Raw genomic sequence first — 26333 nt, 5'->3', positions numbered from 1 at the left:
ACCACATTTGTGCAAAAATGGCACCATCAAATGTATAAAAATTTAAAAAAAATCAGTTTTCACGTTAAATGTGCAACTGATATTTTAAAAATGTGCAAATCATTTTCTTCAACCAAAATCAGTTTAGTTAAAATTGATGTAATAACCTAATTCTAATACACAGGCTTTTCTAACATAATATGTTTCAATATAGCCACATAGCGTATTTAATTGTAATAATACAGGCTGAAATAATCTTGAAATTGTGAAGATTTGCTTCTCAAATTGCGCAACAAAATCTTTGCCCTATTTTAGACTGCACATAACCTGTGGTGAGCTGAGGTAATAAAGGTGACCATTTAGAATAAAATTGTTATTGTATGAAATCTTTATTATTATTTTTTTTTCAATCTGTTCAAATTTTGTACAACAAATCTCCCAAAAGTTTAATGTCAATGAACACAAAAACTTTTAAATAATTTAGTTTTTCAATCTGTTCAAATTTCTTTGGTTCTTTTCCGCCTTCTAATATGTTTCCATTTGCTACTACTCTAATGGCATTCCTTACATTCTTTACTGTTTCTGTGTACTCTTACTTTTCAACTGATGTTTTTCTTTAATTTTTCTGAGTATCTTTCTTCTGAAATCTAATTTCTCTATTTCCTTGTCCTCAACTGATCATTGGTCATTTGGTTTCTTTGGTGGTGCAATACTTGATGCTGTATCCATCAGTACATTTGTTATATGATTGCATTTTGTTTACTTTGCTAGAAATGTGAGCATAGATGGTGATGATATGAGTCAATCTTTGATTGATGGAATACTGTCTACAGTCCACAGGAAAAAGATGAAATCCAAAAATAAGGTAACATAATTCATACACTCTACGAAACTAGTATAAATAGAAAGATTAAAAATTACAGCTACAATGAAATTGAATGAATCTTAGATACAGGACTAAAAAATTGCAGTGACAATTTTTTTGTCCATAGAATGTTAATTAAGAATGATCTGACCATTTGCATTAAGTTTAATCATTGTGGAAACAAAGAAAATACACTTAATTAAACCTGATTAAATAAATGGTTAATCCAATTGAACAAAGAGTGTAATCACAGGCATTTCCAGTTTACCCTGTGGGGAGTAATGCGGTGTCATATTCACATTTTATGTCAAAAACAAGTCAACAAAATACTTAATAGCATTCCAAAATGCTGTAAATAAATTTTTTTTAAATAAAAAAAAACTAAAAGTAATGTATGGCACATATTGTCCATACATGCAATCACACCTACTTTTATCTATTGTTAAACATTACAACTAGTGAACTTTATCTGGTTGTTCTATTTTGAACTATACTAGCAATTATAGAAATTGAATAACAAAAAATTATTTAATCTTAAAACTAGGTTGTAGAAATTTGTTCAACTGAAACAACGTCAGATACAGTGTCTGTCTCGGATATAGAAGATAAGCTACTTTTTGAAGAAGTAGAGAAGATTGGATGTAAGAAAACGTTTGAGTCTGGTTCATTCCGGGAAAAATGTAAAAAATTGTACGAATTGTACAATTATGATGTACCTGCTGTTCCTTTTACTAAAGCAAGTGCAGTGGAATTTAAACCAAATATTTCAAATGATATTCAGGATGAAATTCTGTCTCATAGTCAAGGAGATCTCAAATCATTTGTAAAAACATTTCATGAAGTTGATTCAAAAACATTATCTGACCATGAGAATGTTGACTTAAAAGATGGACCAGAGAGAAAAGGTTGCACCGTGAAAGATGAAGATAACGTAGCTACCAAGAAGCTGCCAAAGATTAAGCCCATCAAACTAAATTTGACAAAATCAAGTTCAATATTTATTAGCAAGGAAAAAGCGGTACCGCAAAAGCCGATGGATGATATTGCTTGTAATAAAAAAGTTGTTGCCGAAGGAGCACCAATTCCTGTCATTGGAGCTGCAGCGTGTAAGAGTTTAAAGACTGGTGTGAAGCGAATTGAAAGTCGTATCTCGAATCGTCCAATATCAGTTCGATCAAAAGAAGTTAACGTCCATTGTAACTTGAAACTTGTTTCTGACATACAAACTAGTCGGACTCCTTCTATACATCCATCCAAACAAGAAAAGCTTGATGGTTATTCTGATACCAAACAAGAATCAAGGTCAGAAACTCGGAATGTGGTCGATGTTACTTTGAAGGAACCTGCATCTATATTAAAAAGTGGTTATCAATTAGATAGTCTTGAATCTGTTCAATCGAAAGAAGTAAACAATGCAAAGTGTAACTTGAACCTTGTTGCTGATGTAGCAAATTGTTCTATTCATCCACCAGAACAAGAAGAGATTGATGGTTGGTCTAATAAACCACAGTCAAGATCAAAAGCACAACAAATGATTGGTATTTTTCAAAAGGATCCCACCTCTCTTAATTTGGGAAGTTGTCACCAAATGGAAGATCAGTGTAAATTATCAATAAGTTTAAACGGAAATCAAACAATTGGAAATCCTGCCAGATCAGTTCAAAAGGTAAATTATCTTCATTTCTATGTTAACTGCGTATGGTGCAGTGTGTTGGAAATTGGGTTACTGATTGTGACATTGTGAATGTGAGTTTGAATCCAACTATCGCCACATGCTTGTATCCATATGCAAGCTTACACTTACGTTTCCTCTCTCCACCCAGGTGTAAAAATGATGATTCAGAGTTCATCATTACATTGTCTAAAATGCATGGAATGACTACTCAAATAAAGTGATTGTTAAGGAACTGCTTCTAGAGAACTGAACTCATATATCAATAAGATGGCATACGCATTTTTGAGGTTGACAGTTTAGCATTGTGTTGAGTTGTTTTTATTTATGGATATGTAAGCAGTCAAATCCAGATCTTGCTGATGCATTAGTGATTTTGATGCTGTCCAATACATGATTGAAATCACTGGTGATGAACCTTTGATTTTAAACGTTAGACTTTAATTGTTGTTTCTGAGAACCTCAACTTTGTTAATGTCCATGTTTATGTAATACCATTTGTCAGCAGATCTAACAAATATAATCTCCTCTTAAAAAATAAAGCTCTTTTCCAGAACTTACGACAAATAACATACACTTTAGTTTTTGGCTAAATTAAGGTAGTGGCTACATCTATTTGTGGTTATGGAAAACATACAGTATATTCTTTTTTCAAATTAGAGTAGTATAATTCATGTACATAATAATTTAAAAAATATTTTTCTTGATAAAGGTTACATCTGTAATTCTCGGCTTAGATAGTAGTGTCCAGGGTCGCATAAACACAAGTAATATCCAAGATACAAGGTGAGGATTTGTTCTTGCTTGCTCAGATCACATGATAATACACTTACAAACTACTCAAACTGTTCATTTCCTTGCTATACTTACAATTTCATATTTTTTTTGCAAACAATGCAATACATTAATTATATAATCTTGAACAACTTTATAATAATAATGATATTTATTTGGCATATTAAGCACAATCTTGGTAGGAGCAAACAATAGGCATAGGCATGAACAGATTTAACAGCTCTTGTTCCAACAAAATGTTTTATTTCAAATAATCAATTTAGAAAAAACCAAAGGTTCTCAATGCTTTTTTTTAGTTTCTTATGTCTTAAGTATCTAAATATATTTATAATATATATATATATATATATCTAAATTATACCATGTTCTGTCAATTTTGCATTTACAGCATTTAAAAAAATGCAAATTATGTTCAACTTCATAAACAATTTAATAAGTTTTTGGTGAAGGTAAAACTCGATATAATAATATTAAATATTGTATTTGGAAATAAATTTTGGTAATCCTTTATTCAACAAATTTAGATATTATTTGCACACAGTATACTGTACTCAATTGTATATCTACTAGAGGATAAAAAACTTATCATAGTTAATGAAAGAACTCATTTTTATCCTTGATTAAAAATGATTTTATTGATAGTATACAGTTTTTTTTCACCAATTTTGTATGAAGTACGTGTACATACAGATTTGTATAAAAAAAGTGCACTATGATCAAAAAGTAAAATATTTTCGATCTATATGTCAATGGCCTAAATGCAGGCAGTATTGCCTGAAATTATAGAAAAAAATACAGATTTGTGCTGATGATTGTGCCCACCCTGGATCTTGCTTTTATCAAACTTTTGGAGGAATTTTATTAGGAATACAAGTTATCATCCTACAATAGTTCTGCAATACACACTAATTTCTTTGCCTTTATAATAATACCTTTGAAATATAAGGCAAAAAAAAAAAAAAAAATAGGCTGGGCTTTACAAACTAAAAGGGTTCTTATATTGTTTTATTTAATGATATGTGATTATTAATTATTATTATTATATGAAGAAACTCTTAAAAACTACATACCTTATTTTTACAGAAGAATGTTTTAAAGGTTGCAAACGCTTAGTTTTGTTGAAGGTATACAACTTTGATTGAGCGCATTTTGATCTGTTCTGTATTGTAGATGTAAATTGCAGACATCCGCACTTTAATAATGTATTGATGGTTTTCTGCATGGTTCTGTGATTTTTGTTACTAATGTGTTCTTTAAAAAGCCAAATGAAAAAATAGATTGTGTTTTGTAATAAACAGTATGTTGTTGATTAATGGATTAAGTTTATCTTTGTTTCTAATGCAAAAGTCTTGTGTTATTGTTTCCTCACATAGACAGATCCAAACCAGGAAAAAACTGCTGTCAATGGATTTGTCATCCCAACACTATACTTTATGAAATAAAGAGACCGCCCACAATATCGAGAAGATAAATAAGATCTCTCTTTTCAACAAACAGAAAGTTGATTACAACTTGTCAATATTGTATCCAAGTATAAATATCTAGGTATGGTAATTTAAGAAAATCAAACTCATTTAAATGTTGACAAATACTAGGTCTTTTTTATAAGTCGGTTATGCAAAGTGTTTTGAATTATAGCTGTTTCAGTAGCTTAAAGATGTATTGTCCCTTTGTCAAATTCCCCCCAAAAAAAAAAAAAGATTTCGAAAAAAAATTGGGTCATTTTGAAGTATCATAATAGTTATTAACTTTCACCAAAAATTAGTGCGGAAAAAAATCATTTAACTGAAATACAGACGTTTTTTGGTTCAAAAAAAAAAACTTTGACTTCCAGTCAAAGTTTTCGATCAAAACATATCTCATAATGCAACGGGCTTATTTGGCTACTCTGTATGCATAATCATAAAATTTTCCTCGCGATCTGTGTGAAAACACCTTCTCAACCGTGACGAGTTGTAAACAATCCTAATTAGCATCATGCATAATGTATACTCATGGTTTGAAATCTTTGTTTACTTTTTCAATTTCGATTTTCCAGACGAAATGTTATCAAATTAATTTAGCTGTTAATTACGTAAAATTTTTGTTTTTGCCTCAAATTTTCGACTTAAAGTGAATAACTTTAATATTACTTTGATAGGGCCAATTTAAATTTAGAATATTTTGACCTTCATTTTTTGTGTTTCAAGGGACAATACATCTTTAAGGAAATCAGACCCAAAGAATGTGCAATGTTTAGTAAATAGGGCATGTAGAATTATTAATCAGACAATTTTAATCATGATGTTTGTAATGTTAAAGTTTATGATAAAGTTAGTATCATAATGAAAGACAAGGCCCATCCACTCATAGTGATTATCAATGGTTAAGATCTGGAAGGCGATTGATGACTGCTCGAGGTTGAACAAACGATTCCTTAATTTAATATTTTATTCCACACATTCAATCAGGTTTTTTAATCATTCATTGTTTATCAGAGTAATTTAGTAGCTCTGTTTTTTTAAAAAAAATATTATTGTCATTTTCTGTGTTACTAACCTTCAACTAATTTTGAGCAATTGTGTGTCAACATGAATTTCCTTTTGGACAAATAAAATGAACTAGGAACTATAATGGCGGTGTCTCAAAGAACCTACTAAAACTTCTCAATATTATGTTCTTGATAGTGGTTTCTCAGAGACCCTACTAAAACTTCAAAATATTTTGTTCTTTATAGTGGTGTCTCAGAGACCCTACTATAACTTCTCAATATTATATGTGCTGAGGATGAAATATCCACTCTAAAAAGTTTTTAAAGGGCATTTTTTTAGCAGGCATTGTAAATTTAGATCAAATTGGCAGCTATTTTGGATTTTGGCCGCCATCTTGAATTTGGGGAAAAAATCGGGGTGGCCCCCAAGCTCATTTCGTAAAGTATAGTGTTGGGATGACAAATCCACTGACAATGGCAGTTTTTTCTTGGCTTGGACCTGTCTAATATAATTTTAAATATTTGTTATTAGGGCATGTTGCACAATTTTCACAGTTTGCTTTGTTTTTCACTGCAAAAATTGATGAACCTGTTTAAGTAGAACTTTTTACAGAATCCAGCAAAAATATATATTTTGTTTACCATAATTACCAGCTGATAATTCATCTGATAAATGTTACCATTTACATCATTAACATGTTTACTAATTAACATGTACCATGCATTTACATGTTTACCAATAACATGCGAGTTACATGTTTCCCTTACTATAAACATTCCATTTATGTTTTGCATAGCTTTTAAAAAAAAATCATTTTGCTGTTTATGAATATTTACTTATGTTTGTATTATTATTTCTTCAATATTTCACATCTGCATGTTCTGCATCAGTATTTTAGATGTGTATGTTGTTATGTTGTTATAGTATTGTGCTTGTATTATCCATTTCATATTTCAGAATTCGTTCTTGAAATTTCATACTATTAAATTATTTCAGAATTGTATCAAACACGATAGTGTCTTTTCTGTGTTAAAAGTATTAACAGGTTAATTATAAACAATATTTTTTATATTTTTTATATTTTTAAAGTGACATGCTAATAGAAACATTCTACAAAATGTAATTACCACTATAGATTTGAAGTAAGTCAGTTGTAATTACATACCCTAAACAGTAGTATACAAATAATTCACAAGTCAGGTTGCGACATGTGCATGTTGCACGACATTGTGAATACCTGAGAGTGCGCCGCATCTCAACTAACGTACAAATTTAGACTTGTGCATTACTTGTTGTATAACATGGTTCTATGAACTATTTTTACTTATACCTTATACACGGCAAGCACCACTGCTCGGCGACCAAATCATTGTCTGCCTAGGTCTAGTCTAGAGCAGAATGTAGAAGATTGGTGTGTGTTTGTTTTTTAATTGAGCCATCGTGCAGGACCTGGTTCGTACTCGTAAATCGTACAGCGTGATCGGTATACGATTTGCCTGCAGTCGTGCTGTTATGCTTTTTTGCTGCGCACTTTTTACACTCCCGTGCATGATAGTGAAAAAATAAAGAGCGCACACATGACTCATTTCACCGCGTTTGATTGGCTACATCCTTGAAGCCATGTTATAATGTTAACTATCAAATTCTCTTTTACTTTAAGTGCATAACAAATTAAAAGCATTGAGAATCTGTACTAAATTAGAATATTTCAGAATAATTATTCAACATCATTTTGGAAGTGATCACACTTTTTATCACAAAGATTCATTGTTTAGCTATAAAGAATTAACACTTTAAGAAGCTATACATCATATTGGAATTTAACATTTATTTTCTTGATTGAAGGAATAGTGATAATTTTAGTTGATTGAGTATGCAAAAATATTTTTTTATTATTGTTATGTTTAAAAAAAATAATTATGCCGATTAACATGATTTTTCTCTGATTTTTCAGTAACAATGGTCAAGCAGAAAAAAACACTAAGGCATGTGTATCCGACTTGAAAACAGAGCACGCTCAGTGGAAACAAAGTGAAAATGGTAAATTATCAAGAACACAATTGAAGTCTGCAAATTTAATTGACAAAAACTTGGTTAAAACGGAACAATGCCAAGTAGAAGTTACAATCTTTAACAAATCAAGCCATGTTGCAGAAAAAGGCAATACTGAAACAATAGATGGTTTCATTGCTGTTCAAGAAGACCAAAAATGTGATCGAATCATACAGATATTTGGTAGGCGCAAAACTAAATGTATAGATCTGATAACAAATCCTAGTCCACAGTGTAATTTTATAAAAAAGAGGGTAGGCAAGGAAATTGATATGAAAAAAGAAATCAAAACTGAACCATTTTTACCAGCTGACAATAATAACACTGTATGCAAAGGTACAGAAAATGGTAACACTGAAATGATTTTTCAAGAAGACCAAAAGCGAACCATGCTTGGCAGATGCAAAACCGACTGTAAAGAAATAATTAAAAAAGAAATCAAAAAAGACAAAGAGCAAGTAATAGATGTGAAAAAAGTTTACATCAAGAATGAAACATGTTTACCAAATGACAGCAATGATGGTGCATGCAAAAGTTATTGTGAAAATGAAGATAAATACAATGCTAAGAAGCAAAACAAACAAGGAAAGAAAAAACTGCTTGATGGAAAAAAGGAAACAGGAAGTTCTAGTGAAGGTGGTGATCAAAAACGTAGATGGAGACATATTGAAGATATTCAAGTTAAAGTTACAAACATGCACAGCAAAGCTGAGACTAGAAAAGTAAATATGGAAGACAGCGCCATGGTAAGAGAAATGAAAAATGAGATTAAGCTAATGAACAACATTGAAAGTAAGGATCAAAATAAACATGTTGCTAAAAGGAGGCATGATATTGAAGAAAGTGGAAAAGTTGATGATGCTGGTAAAAAACTGCACAACAGAAAACAAGAAGCAAGTAATGAAAGTGATCACAGACGTAGACATATTGAAGATATTCACGTTAAAGTTACAAATATGCACAGCAAAGCTGAGACTAGAAAAGTGAATATTGATGACCGCACTACGGTAAGAGAAATAAAAAAGGAAACCGATGTAATTAGCAACATTGAAAGTAAGGATCAAAATAAACATGTTGCTAAAAGGAGGCATGATATTGAAGAAAGTGGAAAAGTTGATGATGCTGGTAAAAAACTGCACAACAGAAAACAAGAAGCAAGTAATGAAAGTGATCACAGACGTAGACATATTGAAGATATTCACGTTAAAGTTACAAATATGCACAGCAAAGCTGAGACTAGAAAAGTGAATATTGATGACCGCACTACGGTAAGAGAAATAAAAAAGGAAACCGATGTAATTAGCAACATTGAAAGTAAGGATAAAAATAAACATGTTACTAAAAGGAGGCATGATATTGAAGAAAGTGGAAAAGTTGATGCTGGTGAAAAACTGCACAACAGAAAACAAGAAACAAGTAATGAAAGTGATCACAGACGTAGACATATTGAAGATATTCAAATTAAAATTACAAAGGGACCTAATGATATTCCAATTAGGAAAGTTGAAGTTAGTGAAAAAGCTAGAAAGAAAACACAAGATGTGTTAAGAAGTGTCATAGTTAAAAAAGAAAATAACTTTAAAACAAGAAATTTTAGAAGATATGATGAAATCACAAAAAAAGATGACATGACATCAATAAAACACCATCCACGTAATGATAAAAATAGATACGAGGTAAAAAAAGAAAAGGTTTCAAATTTGAGAAGTGATAAGGCTTACAGATTCAAGGAAAAAAGCAAACCAATTGTTGATTCAATTAAAGAAAAGTGTTGGAGTAATTATAAAGAAGGTCATGACACTAAAGACAGAGGTAGTGAACACAAAATTAGAGCAACAAGGATTAAATATGATAGACAGAATATTCAGGCTAAAAAGTATCGACATCATAATAGTGCCCAAGTACGTCACACCATTGATAGGTCTCGTCATTCTAAATCTGTACAAGATAAATATAAAACATGGAAGTTCTCCAGGTTAAGCAGATCTATATACAAAAGACATAACATACAAAAGAGCCACATTCGAGCAGGCAATCGACTGCGCTTTGCGGCACATGGTAACCAGCAACTTATGCAACATAACATGCATAGTAACCATCAAAGTGTGGGTAAAGATCCAAGAAGCCAACAGTGTATGCCAACGCATGGCAACCAGCAACAAATGGGTGGAGATCCAAGAAAGCAACCATGTGTGCCAATGCATGGCAAACAGCAACAAATTGGTGGAGATCCAAGAAACCAGCCATGTGTGCCAATTCATGGCAACCAACAACGAATGGGTGGAAATCCCAGAAGCCAACAATGTTTGCCAATGCATGGCAACCAGCAACAAATGGGTGGAGATCCAAGAAACCAACCATGTGTGCCAACGCATGGCAACCAGCAACAAAGGGGTGCAGATCCAAGAAGCCAACAATGTATGCCAATGAATGGAAACAAGCAGCAAATAGGTGCAGATCCAAGAAACCAACCATGTGTGCCAATGCATGGCAACCAGCAACACATTGGTGAAGATCCAAGAAACCAACCATGTGTGCCAATGCATGGCAACCAGCAACAAATGGGTGGAGATCCAAGAAACCAACCATGTGTGCCAATGCATGGCAACCAGCAACAAAGGGGTGCAGATCCAAGACGCCAACAGTGTATGCCAATGCAAGTCAACCAGCAACAAATGGGTGGAGATTCAAGAAACCAACCATGTGCGCCAATGCATGTCAACCAGCAACAAATGGGTGGAGATCCAAGAAATCAACCATGTGTGCCAGTGCATGGCAACCAGCAACAAATGGGTGGAGATCCAAGAAACCAACCATGTGTGCCAATGCATGTCAACCAGCAACAAATGGGTGGAGATCCAAGAAACCAACCATGTGTGCCAATACATGTCAACCAACAACAAATGGGTGGAGATTCAAGAAACCAACCATGTATGCAAATGCATGGCAACCAGCAACAAATGGGTGGAGATTCAAGAAACCAACCATGTGCGCCAATGCATGGCAACCAGCAACACATTGGTGGAGATCCAAGAAACCAACCATGTGCGCCAATGCATGGCAAACAGCACGAAATGGGTGGAGATCCAAGAAACCAACCATGTATGCCAATGCATGTCAACCAGCAACAAATGGGTGGAGATCCAAGAAACCAACCATGTATGCCAATGCATGGCAACCAGCACCAAATGGGTGGAGATCCAAGAAACCAACCATTTGTGCCAATGCATGGCAACCAGCAACAAATGGGTGGAGATTCAAGAAACCAACCATGTGTGGCAATGCATTACAACCAGCAACACATGGCTGGAGATCCAAGAAGCCATCAGTGTATACCAATGCATGGCAACCAGCAACAAATGGGTGGAGATCCAAGAAACCAACAGTGTATGTCAATACCTATCAACCAACACACCTTCACGGGTGATCCAAGAAGCCAACAAAATATGTCAATACATGGTAACCAGCAAATAGAAAGAGGTATTAGAAACTTTCATATTATGGATCAACCTGTCAACAGCCAACAATGTATACCAGTGATGAATGAGTTTATATCAGTAAATAGAGATCAACTTGAAACTGGAATACTAAGAACTCAACAGAAAATTGAGATCCTTTTAAAACAAGAACTGACAGCAATAATTAACAACAATCAACAGAGAATGCTAATAAACAATAACCCGGAAATGTCGATGATCGACAACCATCAACAATTTGAGGTGCCAGCTAACCAATGTGGTGGAATGATGAATAATACACCGAATGGGTCTAATATCCCCCAACAGATTCATCCACATACTGAACCTCACAACAATCAACATATAATGAGTAATAAACGAAATGTGGAAAAACATGTCTTATATCAAAATGGAAGAATAGTTATTGAGAACGTAGAACTCCGGCAGCAGAATGTTGAACTGATTTTAAACAATGACAACCACCAAATAAGTGAAATGCATAATCAAACAAATATCCGATGCAATGAACCTAACACGAAGCAGGAAAACAACAATGAACTTGATATACCCAACAACCATCTGAATGCTCCATGGTATGGTAACCAACACAATTTTGAGATTCCACAAAATATTTCAAATTGTCAACCGAACCAGCAGAATCTTCATTTTGACCAAGACATGCATGATAACAATCAACAATGTCAAAATCTTGCAACATATGGTCCATCAACATGGCGACATGCATATTAACCATGGTTATAATAGATTGCGATGAAATGGCCACTAGTATATTATTATATTTATAACGATAAGTATTTATCAATAACATTAATAATAAATATTATAAAAGACAAACTCCGAGGGATGTAAGGGATGTAAGCGCAAGTGATTGATTATTTCGAATTATATTCTGTTCATATGGTTTATCGGTACAGTATATTTATTCTTAAAGATGAACAAAGCGTTAAATATCACTAGGGCTTCCTTCTTTTTTTTCAAAGGTTTTTCTAAATATATGTTAACTTTACCAACACAATAAACAGTACTGTTATTGTTTAATTTGATTACATTAATTTTCTTTTGTTTATGGTTATGGTTACGTTTGCATGCTATTGCAATTATGCTTCAAACATAATATTTTATGCATTATCCAATGCTCTGTAAAATTATCCACAAATTCATATTTCCCAGAAGATGCCTATTAATGTTCGGTTTTTATGACATTTGCAGTTTAATTGACCAAGTTGCTGTATTCCAGACAGTGGTGTAGCTACTGTAGCGTATAGTATCAGACAAGAGTGAGTATGTTAATCTCACTCTTTTCCCTTATAATACAATTGTCGTACTTAAGTTGTTGCTATAAAAAACCATTGAGAAAATGTTTTTTTATTTCTGTAAATATACTGTATTTGTTTACGTGGTGTGTATAGACTATCACCATTCATTGAGCGTATTGTTTTATCTCGTGTGTATAACATTTTTATGTTGTCTGAAAATTATTATCTTTTAAATAAAACTTTTTTTTTGTAGAATCAATTGTCTTGTCTACTTGCCTCTGTGCATGGGTATCTTACCACCCACCCTGATGGCTCCCTCTCCATCAAACATGGGTTGTACCGTTGAACCGTTTTATACCGCACAAGAATCAATTGTCTTGTCTGCTTGCCTTTACGCATGGATATCTTACAACCCTTACTCCTACAAGATGCATTAAATATCGCACTTTACAATGATATAATTGACCCCGAGGAGTATTTACTTTTGTATGATTTTAATAAAAGCAATAATATAAATGTACAGTACAAAGATTACAATAATTTTAATCTTGCATCGTACAATGACGACGAATGCAACGCGTTTTTCAGGTAAGTCTCCACCAACCAATCATAGGGCCTAAGTAAGAATCTAGTAAAGCCTATATTTTATGAAAGCAAATAGCTGATAGTAGGTCTAAATTCAATTGAATTTACATCAATAGGTTCATTACTAATACAAGTAGTGTAATTTGATAATTAACAACATTTAAAATTAAATTAATTATTTATTTGTAGGCCTAGGCTAGAAAGTAGGCATTTATTATTTATACTAGCGAACTAGACTTAACCTTGTCTAGAGATAAATTAGTGTCTGAATTAATGTTACCAAGTTGACTGTTGGTCATACTATTGTTGATATTTTATTCATTAACACATACATATTTATATAATAGCCTAGGCCTATCCTTAATATCAAGTTAGTCACAGCTTTAATTTTTATTTAAAGATTTCAAAAAGAAGATATCTACAGACTGCAGAGAGCTCTACGGATAGAGGATGAAATTAGATGTGTAAATGGACTTAAAATTACTGGCATTGAAACATTGTGCATTTTGCTTAAGAGACTTGCATATCCATGCAGGTACATTGATATGGTGCCAATGTTTGCCAGGCCCATCCCCCAACTATGCATGATAACCAATATGGCTCTGAATGACATACAACAGATTTGAGCATCTCTTTAGCAATTGCTTTGATCAGCCTTGGCTATCTCCAGGCAATATGGAACGTTTTGCTGCTGCAATACACAGTTCCGGTGCTGCACTTGACAATTGTTGGGGTTTCGTGGATGGGACAGTGCGTCCGATTTGCAGGCCCGGAGAAAATCAAAGAATAGTTTATAATGGTCATAAGCGTGTTCACTCATTAAAATTTCAATCAGTCGTCACGCCAAATGGACTTATAGCAAATCTGTTTGGACCCATCGAAGGATGTCGTCATGATGCCTTCATGTTGAGGGAATCAAACCTACTACACAAGTTAGAACGCAATGCTGTATGTCGAAATGGAGATCCCCTTTGTATCTATGGAGACCCTGCATACCCCCTTCGTGTTCATTTACAGGCTCCTTTTAAAGGAAACTTAACACAGGCTCAAGTTGACTACAACAGATCTATGAGCCAGGTTAGAGTATCTGTTGATGGCTGTTTAGAGACATTGTAGAAAACTGGAAATTTGTAGACTTTAAGAAAACACAAAAAATAGGCCTGAGTGCAATTGGGAAAATCTATGTAGTTTGTTGTCTGTTGACAAATGCCCACACTTGTCTTTATGGCAATATTACGTCAAGAAGCTTTCAACTCGATCCGCCTGCCCTTGAGGAATATTTTCGATAAGTTACACAAGCAATACAAGTTTTAATAAAACAAAAATGATTTTAAAATGTTTAAATATTATTAATTTTAATACAGTAATCCATTAAGATTACTCAGTAAGTTTTGTATACCGTATAATATTGTTCACTTTAAAAGTTGTTATTGCATTTTTTTAAATATTTCATATTTACTAATTACTTATTTATACACTTTTATTTACAATGTGTATTACAGTATATGCAATTAGTTGAAAAATATATAATTTCATGCTGTAACAATAAAAAAAAATGCATTTATAGTACTGTAAATTAACTAAACTGTTTAAATTTTATATTGCACATTAATGTTTACTACAGATATTGCACAATTATAATTACTTTATATATACACTTTTATTATTAAACTTCATGACCTATGAGGGTCTGATATAGAAAATGCTAATTGATTTATTGAGTCGTGAGAAATATCACAAGACCATACTTCATGGTGTTTGGATGTAATTTAAATAAACATATTACTAAGCACTAAATGTACAAAGTGGTCTCCAGAAAAGGATGACCAGCTAGTGAAGGAGATGATTACGCTGGATCCTTTCCAGTACAGAGAAAGAACACAGCAACGTGGAAAAGTATGGAAAGACATTGCAAACAATAATTCACCATCTTTTGACTTCAACTTAGATGGAACAAATGTGAGGTATAACTAATGTAGACAGGACTGGATGAAAAATTACTGGTATGACCTACCGTAGCTACTATTATTAGTACTAGCCTAGGCCTACTACTAGACCAGAGTGGGCATTGCCTAGCCTAGCCTACTACTACTACCTAGCTAGGCCTAATTAAGAAAGTTAGTAGGCCCTAGCTAGGCTACTTACCTAGCTAGGCCTAGTTAGTGACTTAGTATAGGCCTATGTAGGACTAGGCATAGAATAGGCCGTAGTTTAGTTAGGCCTAGTAGCCTAGGCCTAGATAGATAGCTACTAGCATAGGTGCGCCTACTACGGGCTAGGTCTAGTAGGTAGACCTATTCTAGCCTACTTTTAGGCAGCAGAGGGAACTTTATTTTAAGTGATAATTTTATCTATTATTAAATCAGGTCATAAATTAAAAATCGATGCAAACATTATTTAGGATCCCATTATTTAATTGATAATCATTTTAAATATAAACATAACCAAATATACATACTTTGGGCAGCTAATTGAGAAGTCATTGTTTGTGTTTTTTATTCGTACACTGTGAACAGCATGTTGTCTTCGACCAGACGACAACTTCTGGTGAAATTACTGACGCAGGCGCAGTGTCGTCAGTGGGCGGGGCTATCACTGTCAATCACTCGTTGTCTGAGCTCCCGTCGTGTTTCGTAAACTCTCTATTCAAGAGGACGACGGAATCATTAGTTAACTCAACTGTATCACGCGGAAACTTATAGATGAAGAATTGTTTGATTAGTGAGTACAATTGTCGGCGGCTGGAAATTTAAACAAATTTGTTTACTTAGATGTTGGGGTATGTGGGTCGGGGTAACGACCCCACCCCGGAATACAGTACTATACAGAAGTTTTATATTTGTGTTCTGTACAGTAGGCCACGGACTTTGTTCATTTCAGACTATATTTACGTTACACAAAATGTTTGCTTCTGTTAACAAAAATAATTGAATTGAATATGTTTTTAAATAGAATATCAATTTAAAAAAAAAACAGAATTACCGAAGAAAAGCAATAATTAAAACTGTCAAATAGTCGAGCGGCGTTTTTGTAAGAAATATTTAGTATGTTCAAGAGAAGTTGGTGCTATCGTTTGCAGGCCAATTTGACAAACAATTTAGAATACAAATAAAAGATTACAGTTGGCAGTGAACAAGTTTAAACAAATGTACGATTTATAAAACTATAAAATACGATATCGCATATTTAGGCCTACCATTTCAATCAACAACAATATAAAATTCTCTTTCACCATACAACAGTAATGCTTATACAAAATTATTTAATATTTTTTAATACGCTTTAAAAAAACGTAGTGAGAAACTTCACACTGTTGATAAGCAATTGTGTAACTTAAACGAAATGATAGTGATGATTGTCTGCATGCTACTGAAAAGATTCGCTGACAGTGAAGATGTAACTTTCTTTATTCAGTGTAATTTGTAGTATACAGGTAGGTTGACTTTTCATCCTAATAAATTGAACAGCTCTATTAAAAGGTATTAATAAAAATATATTATACCATTTATGAATCAAACTGCGTGGTTTTCTACTCTAGAAAACTATATTGCGAAAGTTATTGATTCAGTTTATCTAACTATCGCTAAAGGTCATTATTTAATCAATGAATTCCGTATCAGTTGACCTCTAATCATTAGACAAATTTAAGTTTTTTCATTGAACGTTGTATCTTGAAATAGCAACACCCATTTAATAACCCGACAGCCTGTTGTTTCAATTAAACCTTTATTTTTCAAAGCTTTTCATTGTTTTAAAAGTGTAGGTTTACTGCCATGGTTTCGATAGATCCATCAAAGCATGACGAATCAACAAACGGAATTGTTATGTCAGAGTTTCCCATTGAAAAAAATTTGAAAGGTAATAATTCAACTGATGGTAAAACGAAGGATGAATATTATGAAGACGAAGATGAAGAAGAGGAAAGAGAAGGATGGGGGAGTAAAATGGACTTTATCATAACTTGTATTGGATATGCAGTTGGTCTTGGCAATGTTTGGCGGTTCCCTTACCTAGTCTACAAAAACGGAGGCGGTATGTTATTGTATTTGCTACTTCAATATACAGTACTGTACATTTCAATATTGTTGACGATTGGGTGGGCCATGTATAACCCACTAAAGCGTGGTTTCCAACGCAACACAAAGACGTACGCGCAACGCAAGCGAGTTGGCCAATGACAAGCCACTGTTCGAATAATCCATCAATTGTAATTGGTCAAATCACTTATGTTGTGTTATCCTTGCGTTGCGTCTGTATCACTCATTAACGTAACAATCAACCACTAATGTGACAGTAACCACTAATGCAACCAAAATCAACCACGAATGTAACATTAACCACTAACGTAAAAAAAATCAATCACTAACGTAACAAAGTGTAACCACTAACGTAACAACACTAGAAAATGTTGAGATATGTTTGAATTTAGAAAATATTCTGTATTTTTGTTGTGGAAAATTTCTTGTAAGTTGGAAATCTTGGACTTTTTTGAAGTTCAGTTTTAATCCTGTGTTTTTTACAAACATTACGCTTAAATTTGCGCAAATACATCTCTTTACTTATACTATAGCTATCAGTATCCACCTTTCGTAAAACGACCGACTTTTAAAAACAGCCATCTCGTAAGTGACCACCTCTTATGGGACCGTTTCTTGACATAATCGACCACCTCTCGTAAGTGACCATATCCTCTCAGGGAAAGGGAAGGTTATAATCGACCACCTTTCATAATCGACCACCAACAACCACTACCTCTAATATACTCACAACGTTTGTCGTTTAGGGTCCTGCAATGTGTTATGTTTCTCTTAAGGGACAGCTTCTCATAATCGACCACCTCTCATAAGTGACCACCTCTCTTAAACGATCATCACCTCTAATATACTCACAACGTTTGTCTGTTTATCCTGCAATGTGTTATGTCTCTCTTAAGGGACAGCTTCTCATTATCGACCACCTTTCATAAGTGACCACCTCTCTTAAACGAGCACCTCTCGTTAGGGACCGCGTCTTATAATTGACCACCACCTCTGCTAAGGGACCGCTTTTCATAATTGACTGACTCTGGTAAGCGGCCGTCTCTCTTAAATGACCCCGTAAGCGACTCGTAATCGAACATATCCTCATAAGGGAAAGGTTATCACCGACCGACCGCCTCTTCTAAAGGACCACCACCTCTCGTAAGGGATCATTGTGGTCATTTAAGAGAGATGGCCGCTTACCACGTCAAAATAATAAGTAGGTGGTGTCAGTTTAATTGGAGGTTGATTTTCCAATATTTTAATGTGAAGAAATGGTAGAAAGGTGCATTGATGTTTCAGGTTTGTAAAATTGAAACATAGTACGTATACTTTTATTTAGTTAATTTTGTTCTTTAAATGTTGGAAAATTTTATTTTAAGAACAGTAGCCTTATTTTAAAATTATATAGGTGCGTTCCTAATTCCGTACATGATGGCATTAGTCCTATGTGGCGTTCCTCTGTTTATGATGGAAGTAACTATGGGACAACTTTTAACGACAGGCGGTATTGGTGCCTGGGATATTTTTCCTTTACTGAAAGGTGAGTTTAAAATAAGTAATCTACCGTGTAATATATCATTGCAATCTGAGCGGAACTAATCAAACAATATTAGCGTGTTTGTATTTGACACCCATCACCTTCTACTGTATATATATTTAATAGTTCGTGGTACAAGTATATTATTTCTTTTTGTAGTATCCATTTCAATTCCTAATAAAAAGTTCAATGAAGTGATAAAATCAATCTAAATTAATCTTTCTAAATGAAAACCGATTACTATGTTAAGTGATGTTTTATTTGGGAGGTGTTCTGGGCGTTTATTCAAATAAATACCATCCTATTTATGGTATAATTAATACATTATTCCGCGACAAGGATCGAAAGACGTTTTAGACGGCTTGCAACATGGGCAGATTAAGTATCCTAGGGTCCTAACGGGACGCAGATATCGAACAGTTTTATAATAGTCCTGCCAGCTTACTCACCGATTTCAAACAAAAGGTCTTATCATCAGTTCCCCCGATGTAATTTTATATACTATTCCCCACAATATACTCCGATGCTTTATGAATATATTTAATTTGATGCTAACTAATGTACCTTCACACACGTGGAAATAAATAAAAAACTAAAATGGGTATCGCCACAAACGGCCAACTTAGTTGAAACTAGGAAGTTGCAAGGTGATTGACTCAACGTGAACCCGGAAATTACTTCTACCGCATACGGTTGAAAATCTACCGATGAAATAAGAAATTTTGTTTTAAAACCCTTTATAATATCTTCCTAAGATAGAAATATTGCCTATGTCAGTATGTCAAGATTTGATTTAAAAAAACGAAATTTTAAATTTTTTCTCCACTGTAGGTGTTGGATTTGCTGCTATTTCTATTTCAGCAATACTTAATATTTACTACATTGTAATTGTATCGTGGGCGTTTTTCTACCTCTTTGCCTCGTTTCAAAGTGAACTTCCTTGGGGCACGTGTACCAACGAATGGAATACGATTTATTGCAATGACGTATCACTTCAAAATGAGACCCGTGGCTCAGGGTATTTCCGTGCAACGAATGGAACATTATATCCGGTAGAGCTTGGACAGTCTCCTGCTCAACAGTACTGGGAGTAAGTTGACATGCATCTTTATGAATTTGTGGCACCCCTTAACATGACATGGTCTGTTAGAAATTGGAGAGGCATATGCACTCCTGAGAAAGTGTAAGATGCCCACATAAAATCTATAATTAAATCAGAAGTTAGAGGTTATTGTTATTGTTTTAATACAGAAAACGAGTTTTGAAGATTAGTTCTGGAATTGATGAGATCGGAAGTCTCCAGTGGGAACTTGTCGGATGTCTTTTATTAGCCTGGATTCTGACATATGCATGTTTATGGAAAGGAGTTAAACAAACAGGAAAGGTATAAAGTTTGTATTGAAATTAGCCTTTACACAATATATTATTTTAAGTGTATCTTGATTATGTTTAATGGTCACATATTCCATTTTGAGATTTCAGTTTTCATCATTTTCTCAATGTTTACTGTCGTTTCAGATTATGTGGTTCACAGCATTGATTCCGTATGGTATTCTGACAGCATTACTTATACGTGGGTTGACATTAGAAGGGCATCAGCAGGGTATTGATTATTATATTACGCCAGATTGGGAACGTCTAAAAACTCCAACCGTTTGGATCGATGCAGCTACTCAAATATTCTTTTCCTACGGGATAGGTATCGGGTCTTTGATCGCACTTGGAAGCTATAACCCATACCGTAACAACAGTTTAATGTAAGCATGTCACCCTTAAAACGTTTTTGTTATGAATTACTATAATTTGGATAATTTTACAAAAAAATAGCTTCACTGCTTATGTCGGCATTAATTAGTTAGAGGAGGTGGTTTAAGTTTTGCCAGAAATAATTTCTGGCTAAACCATTTAAATCATTAACACTTAACACTTGTGGAGGAACCCAAGTATCGTCGTCCAACCCGTAATTCACATTAGATAGAGAGCGTGCAATATCTGGTTTTTGCTAGTAAATTTAATAAATTAAATCAGTTAACTATGAAAGGATACTACGTGACTTATCTTACAGTGATACTCTTGTTGTGGGAACAGTTAATGCAGGAACCAGTCTTTTTGCCGGATTTGTTATCTTTTCAATTCTAGGCTTTATGGCAAATGAACTTGGAGTTCCGGTTTCTGAAGTTGTATCAGAAGGTAGGATATAAACCAATGATGAAGTTTTAATATTACCAGACTGTTTTTGGGGGCTTATTTGTCTATGAAAGTGAAAACAGTCAAAAGACAGGAAAAATGAAGATCAATAAAATCAGATTTTGTAGTTTTAATAAAGTTAATCACTTTAGCAAAAAAAAATGATCTCATTTATAAAAAGACAATAAAAACGGTTACATTTTTACAGTTTTTTCAGGTAAATAATTTTGTTGTAATAATTGTTTAGGCCTATGGTATCAATTATAAAGGTCAGATAACAAGGAATCACACTGCCTTTCTAACATACATTTAAAAAAATGAAACTTTTTGTAAAATATAACAATATTTTTCTTACGTATTAAAGAAACGTTGATTGCATTGTTTTGTTAGGCCCCGGTCTTACTTTTATTGCGTATCCGACGGCTGTGTACCAAATGCCTCTCGTTCCTCAATTGTGGTCAGTTGTATTTTTCCTAATGCTGATAATGCTTGGTTTGGATAGTCAGGTTTGTGTTATAACTATTTTATAACTATTTATTGTTACTGTAAAGAAATCATTACTGATTTTCCGATTATACGCAGTGATGTCGATATTATCTATAGATAAGCATACCGTTTTTAGCATTAAAGGCAAATTGTGATTTGGTTTACGTTGTATCGTAGAAACATCAAGCTACAAGGTTCACATAATCACTTGTTTACAGCCTATTCATCGTAAATATAATTACAATACCCAGGCTAGAAATAAACATACAGTAATATCTTAATTCCAATCAAACAAAGGTCAAACTACTTTTTCCTCATGTCCAAATGTTGGGAATGCTCTCTGCCCAACTATGCCAAACTCGCTAAATCGTTAAAGACAATTTAAAGTGTTTACTAAATGTTTGTTACTTCAATATGCAATGTAATTGTTTTAATCTAATCATTTATAATTACTATTTCATAATAATTCAGTCAGCTTCCACAGTTCCTTCGTTTAAATGACAAATGCTTTGTTCTTGTTGTTATGTTGTTTTCTGTTTCATTGCAACACAGGCTCCTGCCTTTGTTAAATAATAACTCATATGTTTATTTCTTGTTAACTTTGAATCTATTATTTATTATGGATTTAAAATTAAGGACTAATTTGCATTGTATCACTTTTGTGTATATATTTTACAGTTCTGCGTTGTTGAAGGTTTTGTAACATCGACAATGGATTATTGGCCTGAATATAAACTTAGAGAAAACAGGTCACTGTTTTTGCTGGTAACTTGCATCATAGATTTTCTTCTTGGGTTAGTTTGTGTTACAGAGGTAAAATATATTATTATCATTTTAACCCATTGTCCATAATATACACCTTTCAAACTAACTCTAAGTTACTGATATTTTTCAACTTACTATCATGCACAATAATAATTACAATTATTTGATGATGGATTAATACAGTTTGGAATACGTTATACGGTAAAACCTCGAAAAGAAACCCAACTGGGCTTCTTTCGAAAAGAAACCCAACTGGGCTTCTTTCGAAAAGAAACCCAACTGGGCTTCTTTCGAAAAGAAACCCAACTGGGCTTCTTTCGAAAAGAAACCCATCTTTTCAAGATGGACTATTTGAATATCAAAGGAACAAGGTGATATAATGCCAGATAACTCGTGATGCAGATATAATGGATGTTATCGAGTTTATCAAACATTTATTTTACAATTTAAAATGGTATTTTATAATTATAATTATGTAAAATTGGCAGATAATGTTTTGAAAATCCTAACAGTTATTTCGAAACGAATCCCCATCCCCTTTAGTCCATGGGCTTCTTTTCGAGGTTTTACGGTGTATATTTGTTTAGAAAATAAATAATTCAATAATTGTCTGTTGTCTCTTCTGGTTAAAGGGCGGTATGTACTTCTTTGAATTGATGAATTCCTACGGTGTCAGTGGAATGTGCTTACTGTGGGTAGCAATGTGGGAATGTGTAGCTGTATCATATGGTCTTGGAATAAAAACATACTTCCACGCTGTCTGCACTATGATAGGATTTTCTCCTGGACTTTTCTGGCCATTCTGCTGGGCTGTTACGGCTCCATTTGTTAGTTTAGTAAGTTTCAAAATATTACTGTAAATATTGTCAGTAGGCCTATACGGTATTTTATTTTTAACGGGAAGGTTAACAGCTAGCAAAATATATGTATACGGTCAACACATTTCAAAAGAATAAATACATAAGTATAAACAAATTATAATTTCAGGGTATATTCGTGTTTGCTCTTGTTGACTACCAACACGCCACATATGGAGAAAACTACTACTATCCAGTGTGGGGCGAAATCTTAGGCTGGTTTATGGCACTAGCATCAATGCATTGGATCATCACTTATGCCGTATACATATTACTCACGACACGAGGATCTTGGTCTGAGGTAAAACATAGATACAAACAATTCAAAAAATAAGATCGACATCAAAGATAATATTAACTTGATGCTTTACTTGATCTTGTAACTTATTGTATATGCTACAAACATTAACTGTCATTAAATTAAACAATAATTGTATCATAATTTTTTTTAACTTGGTAACTATTTATTTTTCAATTATGATATTCGAAAAATGTGTGTTTGGAACTTTAATAAATCGTTAGATCCAACGACGGGCTTGATTTTTTTGGTAACTTTAATTTATTACGCTGTCGTTTTTAATTTATTTTAATTTAACATAGGCCTAATGAAGACAAGATTATTATAGCCTATGAAGTAAATCAATATCCGTTTTAAAACTTAACTGAACGCCAAATATTTCAACAAAAATATATGAATTTTGGCTTATTTAAAATTGTTGTTGCCTACTAATCACTTAAATGTTTTACTTGCAGCGTTGGGCCATTGTCACAACAAACAAGTTTGACTTCGAAGCAAAAGAACTTAAAGAAAGAAGAAAAGAAGAACGACAGAAACAAAAGCTTGAAACGTTGGTTACAGAACTAACAGAAATCAAGAGTAGTATAAAGAAACCAGACGATGATCAAAATGATGAAATTAAAAACGTACACGCTTATGATAACATTGTATATAAACCAGATGAATCTGGGTGGACACGCGTTGAAGTTAATTGATCTAAACATTTACCGTAGGCCTACATTATGTTCAAGGATTCAAAACTTAGGATGATACTTTTGTTTAGAAATCATAGTAGGCCTATACGTAGGCTTACAGTGTGCCTATACATGCACTGTAGGTTTCAAAGTATATAGATGTTATACAGTAGTTTAGTTCAGTTTAGTACAAGAAAATAATCACTATTATGACGTAATGGCGTAATTGTAAGAATCGACGTTTATATAAGTTTGCCCTGTTTACAATTCCTAATGTGTTATATAATTTAATATGTTCATTATTATGTACAGGGTTTCCAGGTACTCCTGGTTAGACTGAGATACAGTATTATTTTGCTATTAAAGAAAATTAATATTTGCATTCGTAACACAAACCAAAGTAGATACACAACTGGATGTTATTTCTATTTATTCATCAAAATGAAAATCTCAGGTAATTCCGAGGCCTGCCATGGAGACATTTCTCCATGGGCCTACATAAGTCGGGATCAGTTGAAAACCCGAAACAGTAATTTTTAAAATGTTTCAACGTTGGGAATCATATTAAAAGACTATATAAATGCAATTTCATTTCCTTAAATTAATTATTAATTACGAAACGCTGTGTATAATATTAGATTACTTTTGATTGTAGCTTCTGAAAGGCAGGAATAAACTAATGATACATATTAAACTGTTATTAAAAGCAATCTTTACTATTGATTGAGACCGCTCGACTCGAATAACGGGCACGATCTGTATCAATAGAAGACGTGGGATAACAATTAAAATCATTATGCAAAGTTTTCAAGAAATAAAGCTCATCATTACATAGTTATGTTTCTTGCAAAGAAATAACAACAAGAGTCTGTCTAGACTCTACAGTTTCACGAAAATACTCGACAGTGTTATAGGCCTACAGCCACGACTAGTCGGTATCGTTAAACAGGCAATGAAATACCAATTTTAGGCTGATAATATTTACAAATGATGGCATCCGTAAATATCATGCTAATAACAATTGTTATTGTTATTCCTAATTCCTAATTCCTAACTCAATAATACTACTTTATCTTCTTCTTTTCCATTTAAGAATGTCGTTCATGCGTTGTCAGTTGGCGTAGGATCAGATATATCTGCCAGAAAACAAATTTAGAAATTAAAGCGTTATGTTCGATACAAATTTTGCATTCCCAAATCGTATATACCGATTAGTAGGCCTTATCATCGGACCGATTTCGGTATCAGATCATATTTATCATGACAGGTCAAAGTGGAATAATTTGCATTGTGAAATATTTTTCCTTTCCTTCATTTACTTTCACATTCAATGTTGGCAGCCGTCTGTCTCGAGAGACAATAGGTATGCGCCCTCTATCCGTCATTCGGTGCAGTATATCGTTATATACTCAGCAATAGGCCTACATATTTCCAGATCAAAGCTAACATACAGTACTAACCTGTTTGTGTGAACACGTCCCTATTTTCAGGTATATTTCGTTTGTGTATTGCGTCTTCTATACACCGAATTAGAACATTCTATAAAATGAAGCACAGTACACAGCATAACAAAAACATGTGTCTAGATGTCTAGTGCATTCATTTCTATTAGAAAATAACGTATTCAAACTTATTATTTATTTTTTAGTTAGGTTTAACTGAGACTATTCTGGTACATTGTGTATTTTGCTTTTGATTTCTTTTAGTTTATTTGAATTTCTAGATTTATACATTTCAGTCACTATAACTAATCCATACCTAAAAGCATGGATTAATGAATTCATTAATCCATGCTCTATGTAAATTAAAACTTACTTTGTTTGCTTGTGATTGAATTACGAGAATATTAAGTAAACAGCTATCAAGATTTTGATGAAGAAATTGCAATTTATGATCTACCCATCTATGTCTCAGCAAAGATAAACACAATCCCATACAAGTTCGTCGATCCCCCAAGCGACTGAGTAAAAAAGCCTCTGTATTTATCAGATTTGACCTAATGTCTTGTAAAACGGTTAATGCCAAATCATTATTTTCCAACTCCGTTTTAAGTTCTACAAGTACTGTGAGAATTCGTTTGGTTCGCTCTTCTAGGCTGTTGAACTGTTCAGGGTACCTTCTTGCAGTACTTGATATTCTGATTACCGATGCTCCAAGGTTGCCGATAACGTTTAATAAGCTTGCAACTGACCCACCATCCGTTCCATCAGTTTCAGTTTGCTTTTTACTTCCATCGTTTATATCTTGCTCTTTCAGTAAATCGTTTCTGTCTGAATTTTGAAACATTTTGACAACAAAATTGTTATTGTTGAAGATCAGAATCTAGCGTCATTTATTTACAAAATAGTCAGAT

At 33.5% G+C, this 26333-nt stretch overlaps 3 protein-coding genes and 1 pseudogene across 6 annotated transcripts in view; all 4 read left to right on the top strand.

Moving 5' to 3' along the window:
- The window catches only part of LOC144856508 (uncharacterized), a 31944-nt gene extending 19296 nt beyond the window's left edge, over positions 1–12648 (top strand). For 3 of the 4 annotated variants that reach the window (XM_078714514.1, XM_078714516.1, XM_078714513.1), the window contains exons 16-19: positions 751–844; positions 1389–2510; positions 3229–3302; positions 7737–12648. In XM_078714514.1, the coding sequence (XP_078570640.1) occupies positions 751–844; positions 1389–2510; positions 3229–3302; positions 7737–12042 (5596 nt within the window). In that variant the 3' untranslated portion in view covers positions 12043–12648. The remainder of the gene's footprint in view (positions 1–750; positions 845–1388; positions 2511–3228; positions 3303–7736) is intronic. The other variant, XM_078714515.1, reaches the window with a different exon arrangement.
- LOC144856537 (small ribosomal subunit protein mS25-like) overlaps positions 1–26333 on the top strand; it is a 125301-nt gene that overhangs the window by 74322 nt on the left and 24646 nt on the right. The window lies entirely within an intron of this gene.
- On the top strand, positions 12967–14578 carry LOC144855253 (uncharacterized; annotated as a pseudogene).
- LOC144856514 (sodium- and chloride-dependent GABA transporter 2-like) lies at positions 16938–24593 on the top strand. Its single transcript, XM_078714525.1, has 11 exons — positions 16938–17186; positions 18585–18716; positions 19545–19803; positions 19965–20097; positions 20232–20470; positions 20779–20903; positions 21291–21406; positions 22065–22199; positions 22784–22987; positions 23139–23309; positions 23762–24593. The coding sequence occupies exons 1-11, from the start codon at positions 16979–16981 to the stop codon at positions 23999–24001; spliced, it is 1962 nt and encodes a 653-aa protein (XP_078570651.1). The 5' UTR covers positions 16938–16978; the 3' UTR covers positions 24002–24593.

The sequence above is a fragment of the Antedon bifida genome, chromosome 11, assembly GCF_963402885.1.
Source record: "Antedon bifida chromosome 11, ecAntBifi1.1, whole genome shotgun sequence".
Classification (NCBI taxonomy): domain Eukaryota; kingdom Metazoa; phylum Echinodermata; class Crinoidea; order Comatulida; family Antedonidae; genus Antedon; species Antedon bifida.
This window is presented reverse-complemented; position numbering and strand designations above follow the sequence as displayed.